This window comes from Sceloporus undulatus, chromosome 4, assembly GCF_019175285.1.
Source record: "Sceloporus undulatus isolate JIND9_A2432 ecotype Alabama chromosome 4, SceUnd_v1.1, whole genome shotgun sequence".
In the NCBI taxonomy this organism is placed as follows: domain Eukaryota; kingdom Metazoa; phylum Chordata; class Lepidosauria; order Squamata; family Phrynosomatidae; genus Sceloporus; species Sceloporus undulatus.
In genome coordinates, this window is record NC_056525.1 from 234,508,830 (window position 1) to 234,524,570 (window position 15,741).

The 15,741-nt window shown below is 41.7% G+C and overlaps 1 protein-coding gene across 1 annotated transcript in view; it reads right to left on the minus strand.

Annotated features, from left to right (window-relative positions):
* The window catches only part of FBXO32 (F-box protein 32), a 36,682-nt gene extending 21,688 nt beyond the window's left edge, over nt 1-14,994 (minus strand). The window contains exons 1-2 of the mRNA XM_042461880.1: nt 14,822-14,994; nt 989-1,101 (exon numbers count right to left, since the gene is read on the minus strand). Of these exons, the coding sequence (XP_042317814.1) occupies nt 989-1,101; nt 14,822-14,943 (235 nt within the window). The 5' untranslated portion in view covers nt 14,944-14,994. The remainder of the gene's footprint in view (nt 1-988; nt 1,102-14,821) is intronic.
* Between the last annotated feature and the right edge of the window lie 747 nt (nt 14,995-15,741).

Below are 15,741 nucleotides of genomic sequence, written 5' to 3' on the forward strand. Positions count from 1 at the left end.
TTTGCATTAAGTCCAAACCAGGCCATAGATAGAGACCCACCATTTTAATTGTGGTCAGTATTTTAAAAAATGAAGTGGAGGAGAAAGAGATAAGTACTGGCCCCTGCCTTAAAGCCAGTCTATCTGCCTTGCAAGCATTGCTTCTTATGGGGATGAAACAGGATTAGTATTCAAGCCTATTTAGCACATATTCAGAACTCTTCTTTATTAATGCTTGCCATGTTCATTATTAATCATGAACACACATCCCAAATTTGAGCTGTAGCACAATTTAAACTCTGCCTGGTATTCAGATTAAGCTAACTGTATTTATATCCTGTTGAAATCTATATAAAGGAGTTCTCAAGACTGAAGCCCTATTGTTTTAAGGAGGAACCAAGCTGAATTAAGTTACTGTACTAACCAACCAGTTTAAATATGGCTCCATCATTCTGATCTGGAATTGCCTTAGTCTGCCTCTTCAAGTATCTCGCTTCCTATTCTACACTCTCCTTTTGGGGCTCATACAAGGATCATTCCCTTGAAAGAATTTATCTTACTAAATATTTTACACAGAAGCAATCCTGAGCTTTTCAGGGTATACATTTAAAGAACCAGACCTAAGCAAGAGATCCAAGTCAGACTCTAAGGATGCAAGCATATGGAGGAGGAGCAGAAAGAGAAATTGAAAACTTTGTTTGAATGAAAAAAATAAAAAATGGAACTGGAAATATTATTCTTCCTCTGCCAAATACAAATGACAAAAATGTGAATACTAGAAGTACTAAAGCACTGAGCAAACATCATTATTCTAAGCATAAGTCTCCACCTTGCAATGGATCCAAGTTTTCCAGCTAAGGTCAAAAGAGGAGGGCAAACTCTCTCCAGAGACTTTTGGAATTGCTGCAGAGGTCATTTCATTGTGTGAGAAGGGTGGGCTCCCTTCACCAAACATAGTTGTTTATTGTTCTGCTTTTTAAATACTGCATCTCCTTGGCTAAAGTCTTACACTGAATCCTTGTTTTGTTGTTCAGCTGGTCCTTCTTTCTCTTCTTTGCGGCAACGTCACAGTTCAGGCTGTTGAAAATGTTCTCCTTATTGTAGTCTTCTTTTCTGCAGTAACTGGGGATAACACAAGAAAGGGAGATTTTAATCTATTCTGAAATCTGGATAATCTCTCTCCCCACCCCCAGGGACGTAGCTAGGATTTTAGGAAGGGGGGGGTCCAGACTAAGTGCCACCATTATAATGGGGCTTGAGTGCGGCAGCGCAGCAGCACACATCATTCATTTTTCTAATGGAAGGGGGGGGGGTCCGGACCCCCAGATCCCCCCCCGGCTACATCCCTGCCACCCCCAGCATTAAGAGGAGATCTGAACACAAACACTGACAGCTAAATTTACACATGATGCAAAATTTTACGGGCTACCTATTAACTTCTTGGCCAGCTTCTGAGTTATGGCTGTTATGGTGTTTTTTTTTTTAACTTCTAAAGTAAGATGGGGAAGTGTTTTGGTTTTCCCTATGAAGGGCTACTGGTACACTAAAAAACTCAACTGGGTGCCACAACTGATGGTGGGTAAACCCATAGCCAAAAGTAGGCATGGTTGGTATCATGTTCTCCCTCACTCTTGGTGCCAACTCTCCCTCATCTGTGCCAACCCAGATGAGATTAGGCCAAGGGCTAAGTGACACTGTCCTGAAAGACTACATACAGCCTACAGATTCTGCACCTGAGCTCTAAAGATGCAGCTCTAAATATCTGTCTTCTAGTAACTCCCTCCTACACTTTAAGATCTTCAGGTATGGCCCAGCTTCCATCATCCATTCAGCTGAGATCATCAAAGACAAGAAGCAACAAAAGCTTAATCAGTGATAGCTTCTGTCTTGTAGAATTTCCTGTCCTATCATACATGCTATTCTTAATCTGGTTGGTACTCTTGACAAGTCAATGTAATTAGCTTGGGTATAGTCCACTGTGGAAAGCTGATCCATAAGGTTATATCTAAGTCAGTGGTACTCAAACCTTTTACCATTGGGACTTCCCCTTTACATCTAACATGCGGACATTGCCCCATTCCAATGTAGTATATGAATAAAAATATTTTATTTAGTGTGCGTATTTTAATTTGCACATTAATGTATTTTCACATTTTAACATTGTATAAAGAAATAACATCATTCAAATTGGAACAGTTTTATTTAAGCAAATTCAATATTTAATTCAGCACATGTGTAAATTTTACACATTACAAAGTTTGGGAAGAAGAGGAAAAAGAAGAATCAGGACCTCCCTTGAGCAACTCTCACACTACCCTGGGGGTCCTGCCCCACCATTTGAGAACCACTGATCCATGTCATTTATCTTCCATCCTTCCTGCGTATTATCTACCTGTTCCTTGAGACCTAGGTGTTCCTGGTTGGCCAAGAGTCTTACTTAAAGCAAAACCATTTATTCTCCCATCTTCTCCTGTCCCTGATGCACAGAATTCCTTCTAGGAACAGGTAGATGGTGCTTGCCACATCCTTTTATTTATTTATTTAGACTACATCTCCCAGGAACCTCAATCTGGCATGGCAACTGGCCATACTTTCTGCGCGGAGTTCTGAGAGTTGCCATACAACACAAGTAAATTCCCCCCCAGCTCTGGTTGACACCTACTTTTTAAATCATGGCCTTTGGGTTATTCTCTTCAGCATTTTAATGCCCACACTGACAAAACTGTTCGATTCTTGCAACAACTTTTGCTCACAATCACTGTCCCCTGATCTATCTCTATTTTCTTCAATTGTCTGATCAGACCACAAACTCCTTAAGGGGCCTATTTTTCTGTTAGGTATCTTGCACACCGTTTGTGCAATGTTCATTTTTTTTAATCCAGTACAGAACAAGAAAGGCCCAATTTCCCAATAAAATATCATATGATTAGCAGACTACCAAGGAGACACCCTCCCCTACAAAACCTATTGGCACGGGTAACAGTAGTACAGAAAGTACTTCTTCATTATCCCCCCTGCCATACAGCCATGTACACATTTGGACCGGGATTTTGTTTTAAAAATTGAAGCAGTAGTGAGAATCATGTAGCCTTTCAGATGTTGTTGAACTGCAACCCCCCAGCAGTCTGAGGCAGCATAGCCCAGATGAAGAATGCTGGAAGCTGTAGTCTAACAACATCCGGAAAGATATATAATTCCTACTCTGGTATGAAAGCATTTCTCCCATCATTTTAAAAAACACTAGTTACGAATGGGTAGGATCATGAGCACTTCCTTTTCTGCAGACACTTCACATATCCAGGAAATTCTCCCACCTGGAGAGGATGGTGTCTGATACAACAGATAATTGCAGTTTTCTAGGCTGCCTTGGTGAAAATCAGACTAGTATGTAATCACACCCATAATTAAGTGGCAGTTGCACAATGGTACTCATGACCTCTGTGTAGCATCTTTCCCTTTTCTTTCACCTCCTCCTGCTCATCTGATGTCATGGTTTCCTGCTTGTCTCATGCCTAGATTGTAACTGCAAACATCTCCAGGCCCGGATACATGCATCAGGTTTCATGCATCTGCAAATTGTTATTCACACTTTGCTTGAAGGTTTACAAGTAATGCAGTGTTGGAAACAAAGCTTGAGCAGCCTAACGTTGAGCAAGATGTACTGTATATAATCATGTCTAAATCTAGAAGTTTTAGTCAAAAAATTTGCCCAAAAAACAGAGCTGACTTATCCATGGGTCAATGTAAGTACTGTAAGTACTGTATTTTAATTCTTATATAAAAAAGGAACCATCCTCTGGGAATGGCAAGAATATAAACTGTTCTGGAAGCATTTAACCCCTCCCCCTTTACTCTCCCATCCATCCCACATGTAGTGTGAGCAAAAACAGTTATGCCTGATGGGATTTTGTATGGTAAGTTTTTTGGCATCATTTTCCTTTGCTCTATCCTTTAAATCCTTTATTTAATGCCCCTAAGATCTACCCTCAACTAACCTGAGATAAAAAACAAACAAACATCTCTGTAGTTGCTTATTAAAGTTTGTACAGTTGGCCCTCAGTATCCACGGATTCTGCATTCGTGGATTAAACTATCCATGGCTTGAAAATATTTTCCCCTCAAAAAATTCCAAGAAGCAAATCTTGTTTTTGCCATTTTATGTAAGGGACACTATTTCATTCTATATAATGGGGCTTGAGTATCCACTGACTTTTGTATCCACAGGGTGTGTGTGTCTGCAACCAAACTCCAATAGATACCAAGGGCCCACTGTAGTATTTTTCAGTGATACTTTCTACTAGCTTTGCATTTCAAGTATGAGCAGTCATTTAAGTGAGAGAGGCTGTTGCCACACTGCAGTATTAACGCAGTCTGACACCGTTTTAACTGTTATAGCTCCATCTTATGGAAGCCTGGGAATTGTAGTTTGTTGCGGCACAAAGCTCTCTGATACAGGTGGCTAAATATCTGAGACCTGCAAATCCCACAATTCTATAGGACGGCGCCATGGCAGTTAAAGCAGTATCAAACTGCATTATTTCTGCAGTGCAGATGCAGCTACGATTACAAATTTTAACTGCAGCTGTATTTGGGAGCTTTGTGTCCAACATACACATTTGTAAATATACAAACTGACAGCAACATTAGGTTAGTGGTTTTGAACAATCACCGTGAAAATGAACACATGCAAGCCATATTAATAGGAGGTTTTTTTTTTTCCTCTTTCAGATGGAGCAGAACTACTGTGCCAGGAGAACAGCACTGCAAGGAAATTACATCTATAGTTTCCTGGCTGTATGTTTCAAATGTTATTATTTACATAGCAATCTGTTTCAGCATTCTGAATGCGATGCTTGGATCATAAACCATTTTAAAAGCTTGTCTAAAAAGATATGTAAGCACAATAAAACCCTCTGCTGGAGAAAGATACTGTATCAGATTCCCTCTTGCATTAGTAATAAGATCCTTCAGACAACTGACTCTGCTGCTGAAACTCCTGCTCAAATTATGGATGTATATTAAGTGTCACTCTTGACCACCAAAAACTAAAAAAAACAAAAGAGAGAGACTTGTCCTTCTACTCTGTCCAACAGAGAGATGTCACACACCAGCCAATGTAAAAGTCATAAATGCCAATAACATGTAAGAAATGTTTAACATTCAAGATACTCCAAACTAGGGGCTCTTGGGGCATCTGTTGCTGGAAAAGAATGGTGAGAGAATGCAAGAAAAGGGGGATTTCTTGTGAAAACTCCAGAACCCTGGAACAGTATCATAAATATTTGGGTCTTGTACTTCAGATTGCATAAATTCTGAGAAATGTTAGGAGAAAGTTGGGAGAAACAGCACTTTAGGCAAAGCACAAAGTGTATGTGTTGATGCAGCCATAAATATTTAAAAATAACATTATGGTCACATAATCTGGTCAAAGCCCATTGAAGTTCTAGCTGGGACTTTGTACATTCTGAAATTAATGTTGTGTATTCAAAAAATGGGTATGTTGAGCATAAAATTTAGCACTCTATGTTTATTAAGGTCAGAATCATAGAATCATAGAATCGTAGAGTTGGAAGAGACCACAAGGGCCATCCAGTCCAACCCCTTGCCATGCAGGAAATCACAATCAAAGTATCCCCAACAGATGGCCATCCAGCCTCTGTTTGAAGACCTCTAAGGAAGGAGACTCCACTACACTTTGAGGGAGTTTGTTCCACTGTCGAACAGCCCTTACTGTCAGGAAGTTCCTCCTAATGTTGGGGTGGAATCTCTTTTCCTGGAGCTTACATCCATTGTTCCGGGTCCTAGTCTCTGGAGCAGCAGAAAACAAGCTTGCTCCCTCCTCAATATGACATCCCTTCAAATATTTAAACAGGGCTATCATATCACCTCTTAGGTTCTAGTCCTTAAAGTTGGAAAACAACAACAACTCAGCATGAAAGGTAATGCATAATAAAATTTCAGAAGGTAAGGTAGGCTGAGGTATAGTGTAATGCTGAATTTCTAACTATTAGGGAAAATAAGTCTTTGATGCTCTGTGTAGTTGTTGTTGTTTTCTCCACTTGCTTGACCAATTATGTAAAATCAGCAACTATATGTAAATCTGCATAACCTATACATTTTGAAAGTTCAACTTTTCTTTTTGAATATATATAGCTTCAGATTTAACTCAGTGTTCTTCAAGAATGCAGAATTGGACAAATGAATCCTGATCCCTTGGACGTATTTTGAGATACTTAACCAATAGTATGCCCTTCCCATTATAATGCATAAGTGCAAAAGTGGATATACAGTGGGACCTTCTTAACTGCTGGGGTTTGGTTCCAGGACCTCTCATGAATACCAAAATCCATGGATACTCAAGCCCCATTAAATACAATGGCATAGTAAAATGGTGTTCCTTATATAAAATGGCAAAATCAAAGTTTGTTTATTTTCGTATGTGTGTGTATTCAATCATTCACAGCTCAAAAATATTCAAATATATATACATTTGTTCTTCTCAATTTGTGGGGGATCTGTTCCACCCCAACCCCTGCAAATTGGAAATATCGCAGCTAATCAAGCCTCATTGGTCATAATGGGAGTGTGCTCCTGCGCATGCCCCATTTTGTCCCTCCTTGCTTGCCGTCCGTGAAGGACCAAAACCGCAAATTCCAAGTCCACGAACTGGGAGGGACGAGTGTATATATATATTTGAATATTTTCAAGCTGTGAGTGGTTGAATCAGTGGATAAAAAAAAAAATCTGTGGATATGGAAAGCCTACTGTATATACTAGGCTCTTACTCCATACAAGACCTCTTGCTTTTGTAGTAACAAACTAACAATGCCATGCTTCTGGGCAAAGTCCAGGTCCCAGAAAAAAGGTCCTAGACCAGGACACAGGTTCTAGAATAAAGGCTCTGAATTAAGACACAGGTCCTAGAATTTAAAGTATCTGGTACCTTAGTTTATTTTTAGCTCTCTACTGGGCATTTGTTGAAAGAACCACATTAGCTATTAGTTAATGCCACAAGTGCAACACAAATGTTACTTAAGATGTTCAGGCTAACATAATACAGTTTGAGCTTGCCAATTCAGAAATGCATTATGTTCAGGCAGTACATCCAAAAAGGTACAGAGATCATAGGTATAAATATGCCAAAATCCTCTGAAGTAATCAACATTTGGTCTGCAAGACATCCACTCAATAGTGTAGTAAGGGAGGGCTGTTGAAGATAACAGCTGCTATCTGAAGTCCAAAGGAGCTAGAGTGACAAAGTGTTATCTAAGGAGGCATCACCCTCCCCCATCCCATCTCTCCGTGTTTTCCCAAAGCAAAAGCCACCTCACTCCTTATCTTCAATAGAAACTGTATCTTTGTTTACTTGGCTATGTTACTAGGACATAGAAATGTCACTGGATCAGATGATTCAACCCTACTCCGTTGCTTAATAGCATGTGATAAGACCTGGAACTTGTTAAGAGAAAACAGTCTTGAGAGGCTAAGCAGTAAATTTATACTGTAGAGGTAAAGGATTTTTCTCTTGACCAGGGTCAAGGTTGGCATGGCTGGACATAGGCCAAGGACCACATTACATCAGTGGACACATTGTTAAATCTCTGGAGCCTAGCTATTCCTCCACTTCATTTTTACTACGCACTTTTTTGCCCTCTCTGAACAAACAGTGACAGAAGTACCAGTCTGCAATTAATGTGGAATGGATCCAGAAGGAAAGAGCAAACAGATTATGGAGATAGTGACAAAGATGTGAGCTCACAGCACCCTGAAAGCATCTCATCTAAAGGAATCTTAAAGTCAACACTGCCAGAAAGTCACATATATCTCACAGAAGTTTTCTGAAAGTGCTGTGAACAATTTGCATCCGATTCAGACTTTTGTGAAAGAGAAGAATCTTCTTCAAATCAGAGCCCCCAAATCTCTACCCAGCATTGGAAAGATTCTAGGAAATGTGGTCCAAAAAAGTTATGTTTCCATGCATACTCAGGGACAGCAACATGTTTGAATGCAACCCATTAAAATCTTCTGTGCAAAGAAAACTAGCATGCACTCTGATGGGTCTTCTATGTTTTTGGATTATACCTTGACTCTGCCAAATGGGAGCTGTAGTCCAAAAACTAACATTACCATGCTCTCGATTTGTCATGAGCACAACACTCCCTTCCTTTTTATAACAAGGCTGGACAACCTTCAGTCCTGTGCTCAGCTGGACAAATATCCAGCAAGCCAGGCAAATTTCCCCCACTCCTAAAATTCCATGTATCTTTTATTTGATTCTTTTAAAAAACTGGCAGCTATGTGCCTTACCACTCTCCTGTGCTAGTCTGCACATTTAGCCAGTTTTTTTTTTTAAATGTACACAGGAATACAGTTATTTCCTTTGCAGCAAATCTACATTTTCTATTTCTTTGGGATGGGATATTTTTATGGAAAAAGGTCTTGCAGGAGTATTATTCAAGGGTGTGGGGGGACGACAATGACGACAAGATATATATAGACAGGTTGCTTACGCAACCAGTGAATTTCCATGTGACCGACAAAGAAATTATTAGTTCCCTATCCTCATGCCCTGTCCATATGCTGCCATTTGTTTATAACCCAAACATTGTTGGATCTAGTTTAGTCATTAGTTCCAAGAACCGAGAACTGTTTACTTTTTTCAGTTTCCAACTAAGTTTTAATTTTTTAATAAGTAGCCCTGACAAAAGAAACCTTGGGTCTCGGGTTACTCACAATATAACCTAGTTACATTAAGACCTTATTCCATCTTGCATTTAATTTTACTGCAAAACCCTTGGGGTATAGTCTAAGAAAATGACAAGATACTGAGACAAAAGACTGAGCCAAAGCTATTGTTTCATTTTCTGCTTGTTCTCACTGGTCTTTTCATCAGATAGACATGGATTCAAGCATCCTCATTTGTGACATTCAGTACCAGTTCCTGCCAGAGACAGGATACTGGGGTTAGAGTGAGCATTGCTTAATCATCTTTCATCTTTTATGCATGGAAGGCTTTAACATACAAGCACAGATTTCTGCTTAAGTGGCCAACATTCTGTCCGATGCCAAATAAAATAAACCACAATGCCCTGCTATAACTGAGACATTTGTTTAACTAAACATATTAAACAAATAGAGCTCTCAAGAGTTTAAAAATAGATTGAGACCATTTTGTTTAGTTCTCATCGCAACCATTGTATGCACTGAAGACACTTGAACTGTACGTATTGATTGCTCGCAGTTAAATAGATATCACTCTGATTTGAAGTTTTTAAACAAGATTTCACTAATAGGGATACCATTTTCTTGTTACCACAGAGCTGTGTTTTATCAAAATAACCACCCACTGATTATTATGTAGAACTAACCCTCAGATTATTTAAAGTGGCATCTTCCTGGAGAGCAGACAACTGAAATTAAGCCTTCAAAATAGCCACAGAGACTTTCTATAGCCCAATTCTTGCTGGCACACTTCCTCTGGAGATAATATAGTGCCAATCTTCTGTATGCTTATTCAGAAACAAGTCCCACTAAATTCAGTAAGTTTTCCTTCCCAAGTAAATGTGCGTAGTGCTGCAAACTTGGAAGTGTAATTCTCCACACATTTCTTCTTTAGTAAATGCCACTGTGTTCAGAGGGGTTTACTGTTGTGCCACACAAGTGCAAAGGAATTGGAGCTCGATGGCCATCACATTACTTCCACTTCTAACACTCTGCCCAAGCTAAGCTGCAAACTGGTTTTTATCTGCTTCTTCTCATTTTCTTGCATGCACAGTGAGCTCATCCAAGAGGCTTCAGAATCCTAAGAGCTAGAAATTAAGTTGGCTTCAGTACAGAAATCATCCATCTTAAATTATCTCATAGTTTGCTGTGCATTTTAGGCAGACAGAAGGAAAAATATTTATGTGTCAGCCACAAATCTTGTAGAATTTAACCGCATAATGCACATGCTATTTATTCCATGGAAAAAACTTCCTACTAATGGCTTATGGGTTGCTTCGTGTGTATGTATGTGAATAAATACATTAAATTTCATTCTTCTGTGTTGACCCTTCCTTTTCTAATCTGTCTTTCTTTGACGTGCAAATTATTCTGCAAGATGCCCAAGAAAAGTTAAGTTCATGAGGGGGACATATCCATTCTCTGAAGCAGTAAAAATGTGTCTCATTATATTACAGTACACCCAGGGACACCTTTTCCAGGTATATGCTATGACCAAGGCTGCATCCACACTGCAGAAAGAATTCAGTTTGACACCACTTTAACTAACCTGGTTCAATGCTGTGGAATTCTGGGAATTGTAGTTTTGTGAGAGCTCTGGTGCCACATCAGCTTACCATATAACATAATGCAACGCTATGTGTGAAATGGCCTGGGGTCTCCAAAGACTGAGATTGCTGTCACACCGCAGAGTAAATGCAGCTTGACATCATTTTAACTATCTTGACTCCATCCTATGGAATCCTATAATTTGTAGTTTGTATTGCCACCAGAGCCAGCTGACAGAGGTGGCTAGATAGCGCACAAAACTACAGCCCCAGAATTCCATAGCACTGAGCCATGGCAGTTAAAGAGGTGTCAAACTGCATTAATTCTGCAATGTAGACACAGCCTGAGAGGGTTTAAAGCAAAAGTATGAGCAGAACCTGGCAGGGATTGGGGGCTGGAGTGAGCAGAGAATTAGATGGTGGAAACAAAAGTTCCAGTAGTATTGCTCCTGTTAACAAAGAACACCAACACACATGTTTCTGAACATATACAAAGTTTGCTTCCCAAAGGCAGTTAACATCTTGTTCATCTGGATGTTGACTTTCTATCTCTTGGAATCTGGTGTCCTGTGTCCAAGCTATTTTTCTGATATTGATAGGGAGTTCCTAAACTAGACTATGGCCCATTACAGATGGGCAAAAAGTATGTGCCACACACATACTAGGGTTAGAAAGGGGTGTCCTTTCCGGATGCCCCTAACCCTAGTACGCACCGAGCAGGTACAAAATGGTGGTGCCCGTTCTACATGGGTGCCTCCATTTTGATGTTGCGGACGCCTAGCGTCCACACGTCACGCGGCGTAAATGCCGCGAATGCAACACTGGCAACTTGCGGCGCCATTACTGCACCGCAACAAGCAGCTGCATTTTGCAGCTTCTTTTTTGTTGCGCAGAGGAGTTGTGCGGTTTGGCCGCTGGGGCTCTGCTCAGCAAATGACAGTGCCAGCAGACTGCCCTTTTTGGGCGGTCTGTAAAGCGCCTATAAGAACAACCATCTCTAAAGAGCCAGTGTGGTGCAGTGATTTGAGCACTGAATTATGACTCCAGAGACCAGGTTTCAAGTTCCCGGTCAGCCATGAAACTCACTGGGTGATCTTGGGCAAGTCACACTCTCTCTGCCTAAGAGGCAGGCATAGGCAAACCCCCTCTGAACAAATCTTGCCAAGAAAACTCCACAACAGAGTCACCTTAGGGTTGCAGTAAGTCAGAAATTACTTGAAGGTACACAGCAGCAAAGAACAGTTACGCTGGATCAGACCAAAGGCTGATCTAGTCTGCATCTGCACTGCAGAAATAATTCAGTCTGATGCTGCTTTAACTGTCATGGCTCAATGTTATAGTTTTAGAGGCATTTAACCTTCTCTGTCAGAGAACTCTGGTGCCACAACAAACTACAAACCCTGGGATTCCATAGCATTGAGCCATGGCAGTTAAAGTGATGGTACATTTTAAAAGTGCAGATTCAGCCCTAGTCCAGCATTCTGTTCTCAGAGAGACCAAAGAGATCCCTGCAGGTGTCCCACTCCTTCCTTTGCTGGTGGTCCACAGCAAATAGTATTTGGTGACACACTGACTCTAATATTGGGAACAATGCACAATGCTTCAGGACTAGTAATCATGGGTAGCCTTATCTTCTGTGAGTGTTTTTATCTTAATCCCTCTTTAAAGCCATCCTTAATTTGTGGCCATCACTACATCTTGCAGTAACAAACCTCCCAACAGTGTGAAGAAAAACACTCAGTGTCAAGAACTTGCTTCTACTGATCCAGAATCTCCCAACAGTTCCCCAGGATGACCATTGGCTTCAACATTATTACGTTTTCTTCACATTTCTGCCACTTATCTAGAGGACATGATGAGACCCAACATTTAATGGTTTGAGTTTAATGGTTTGAACCAGGGGACCTGGGTTCGATTCCCAGCTTGGCCATGAACCCCACTGGGTGACCCTGGGCAAGTCACACTCTCTCAGGCCTGTTACAGACAGCCAAAATAAAGCTGCTTCGAGTCACAGTGGAGGTATGGTGTTTCAATGATGCATGCATCCTAAAAGTCCAGAAGCCTCACCAAAGCCACACTCTAGTCCTTAGGGCTGGAGCGTGGCTTTGGTGCAACTTCTGGACTCTTAGGACACATGCATCATTGAAACACCATACCTCCACTGTGTCTTGAAGCAGCTTTATTTTGGCTGTCTGTAACAGGCCTCAGTCTCAGAGGATGACCATGGCATACCTCCTCTGAACAAATCTTATCAAGAAAACCCCATGACAGGTTCCTTTTAGGGCTGCCATGAGTAGGAATCAACTTAAAGGTACACAACACACACAAACAGGACATGACAACAGGTCACACATTCCGTGTTAAGGGAGTGCAGTCACGATCTGGAATATTAGGTTTGTTTACACAACAGCTGGGACACACATTGCTTCACTTGAAACTTGATTTTAAAAATGAAACCGGTCATTCACCTCCATCATCCTGTTGTGAAGGGGAGGAGTACAACAGAGCAACACGCTGTTCATGCCTTCGCATTCGGAGTCCATCACCAAAATGTGTACCACCAATAAACCATATTGCCGCAGGAACCCCCTACAACACATCCATGAGCACTAAGGACAAGGATCCTTCTGGTTGTGAGTCTTTTAGCTCTGGACAGTGACCACGAGAAAAAAGATTTAGTCCATCTAATACAATTATGGATCAGTGGCAACCCTAAGGGATGGAAGAGAAGATGCACTGGAAAGTATGAAGCGTGCACTCTTGTGTGCGAAAGCAGATGCTACAACAAACTGATTATTTTATGATGCCCCCAAGATCATGTCTCTCTCAGCTTGCCATCTAAAGGTTCCTAGAGGCTCAGGTAATCTCTAGCCATCTTTGTTACTTCCTGGCCAAATGTTTCTTTAATTGCCTTGGGAGCAGAGATACAAATCACCGACCAAGGCAATGTAATTTATTTATTAAAATTATACAGGTTTGAGCGTTGGACTACGAGTCTAGAAATCAGGATTCGATTCCCAGCTGGGCCATAAAACCCACTGGGTTATGGGTTGACGTAGGGTCACCATAAGTCCGAAAGGACTTCATGGCATACAACAACAACAAGAATCCCCCCCAAAACTGAGACGGAGGAGACTTACAAAAAGTTAAAGCAACTACAAACAAAATCACATGTAAAGACAAATTAAAGAGCAAGCGTGGCGCAGTGGTTTGAGTGTCAGACTACATCTCTGGAGGCTGGGGTTCGATTTCAGCTCGGCTATGAAACCCACTGGGTGACCTTGTGAAAACCACATGCTCTCAGCTCAGTGGAAGGCAATGGCAAACCTCCTCTTTAGGAACTTGCCAAGAAAACCCCACGATAGGTTCGCCTTAGGGTCAACATAAGTTGGAAACAACTTGAAGGCACACAACACGCACATATACACACTTCCTAGCTGGTAGCTATCCCCGGGGCTGTTTATTAACATAGAATCAAAGGCGGTTAATGAAAATAACTCTAAGAATACATACTAAAAATAAAATCTAATGATAACTTTCCAGTGGCCAGATTTGCCATTTCCCACACCAACCTACAGCAATCTTAGGGTGCATCAACACTGTAGAAACAATGCAGTTTGACACTACTTTAACTGCCATGGCTCTTTCCTACAGAATCCTGGGATCTGTAGTTCTGTGAGGCACCACCACTCTTCGGTGAGAAAGGCTGAAGACCTTGGGATACTATAGATCCCAGAATTCCATTAGACTGTGCTACAGCACTTTAAGTGGTGTCACACTGCATTATGTCAACAGGGAAGAAACATGCCAAGAAAATCCCGTGAGAGGGCTGCCATAAGTCAGAAAGGACTGGAAGGCACACAACAACAACAACAACAAAAACAACAACAGATGCACCCTCAGACAGTCAGAAAGGCAAGACACTGAACATGTAGAGCGGAAGAGAAATGCAAGCTTGTAATGAGGGTTGCATCCGCACTACAGAAAGAATCTGGTTTGACACCACTTTAACTGCCATGGCTCCATGCTATGGAATTTTGTGAAGCGTCGTTTGTTGTGGCAGCTCTGGTGCCACAACAAAAGACGTTTCCCAGAATTCCATAGCATGGAGCCATGGCAATCAAAGCGGATTCTTTCTGCAGTGTGGATCCAACTGAGCAAACACTCCTTCCTTGGAGGCTAACAGATGTTTGGCTCTCCCTTCGCCTTCTCCTTGTTGGAAAGGGTTTACTGTTTTTCTTTTCAAAAAAATTCTTTGCACACCAGAGGATCTGCCTTCCCACAGTGACACCACAACAAGCCCAAGGTGAACAACAGATGCCTCCAAGCATTGCACTAAGGGCTTTGCCCCTGGGAGGGCAGCCTCACACACACACACTGCCAAGAGCAAACGAGATGATGCTCCTTTCTAGTCCCCCCTGGAGGCAGGGGCTGGGTGTCTTCTCCATCTCCAATAACCTGGCCTCCCACCAGCTCCCCAAAGGGCCACAAAGCTGGACACAGCTGCAAAGCCTGCAAGGCAAGACAACCTCCCTGCCAAGAGAGGGATGAAGGGGTCTCTCATCCAGTCTCACCTGTTCCGCTCAGCCAGGTAGCTCCCAGGGTCCTTCTCACCCTCTAGGCACCTGGACCAGCCATTGGCAGTCTTCACCCAGGTTTGGCCAGGAGAGCGCCAGTCTTGCCCTAGGAAAGGCATCCTTGACAGCCACTGGGGTCTGTGATACTGTGTATATATATATATATGTGTGTGTGTGTGTGTGTGTATATATATAGTGTGTGTACCTGATCTCTACAAAAAAATATGTGTGTGTGATTTTAAAAATAAAATATGTCCCTGTGAGATTTAAAATAAAATCTGATTTGTGTGTGTGTGAGACAGAGAGATTTAAAAATATAATTGGTGTCTGTGTTTGACTTAAAATGAAACACACTATTCAAAACCGAATACAGTTTGTGTGTGTATGTGGTTTAAACACAAATATAATTTGTTTGTGGTTTTTTTTTAAAAAATGCGTGTGATTTTAAAAAAAATCCTATAAGGTGTAGTGTGTGTGTGTGTGTGACTTTTTTTTAAAAAAAAGAGAGATATAATGTGTGTGTGTGTGTGATGTAAAATAAACTACAATGTGTGTGTGTGTGTGTGTGTTGCAATAAAGCACTAACCCCGGAGTGTCTTCTGGGCGATCTCTGCTTGCTTGGCTTCCTCTCTCTGCAAAGCAAGGCACCCCAAAAGGGCAAAGGGATCCTTGTTTTTGTGCTGCAGCAGCAGCTCCTCTGCTACAGCGCTGCTTCCTCTGCCTATTTATCCCTTGGGCTGCTCTTTGTTGCCGGAAGAAGAGCAACCCAGGCTCCTCCTTCTCAGTCCTGGGATTTGGGGAGGGACACGTGGCTTTGTTGATCAGGGAAGCTGCCCAGGCCTTTGGCTTTTCCTCTGGTGCTGGTGGCGCAACCCTGGCCCTCTGCTGCCAGGACCACCCTCCTTTGGAGGCTCCCC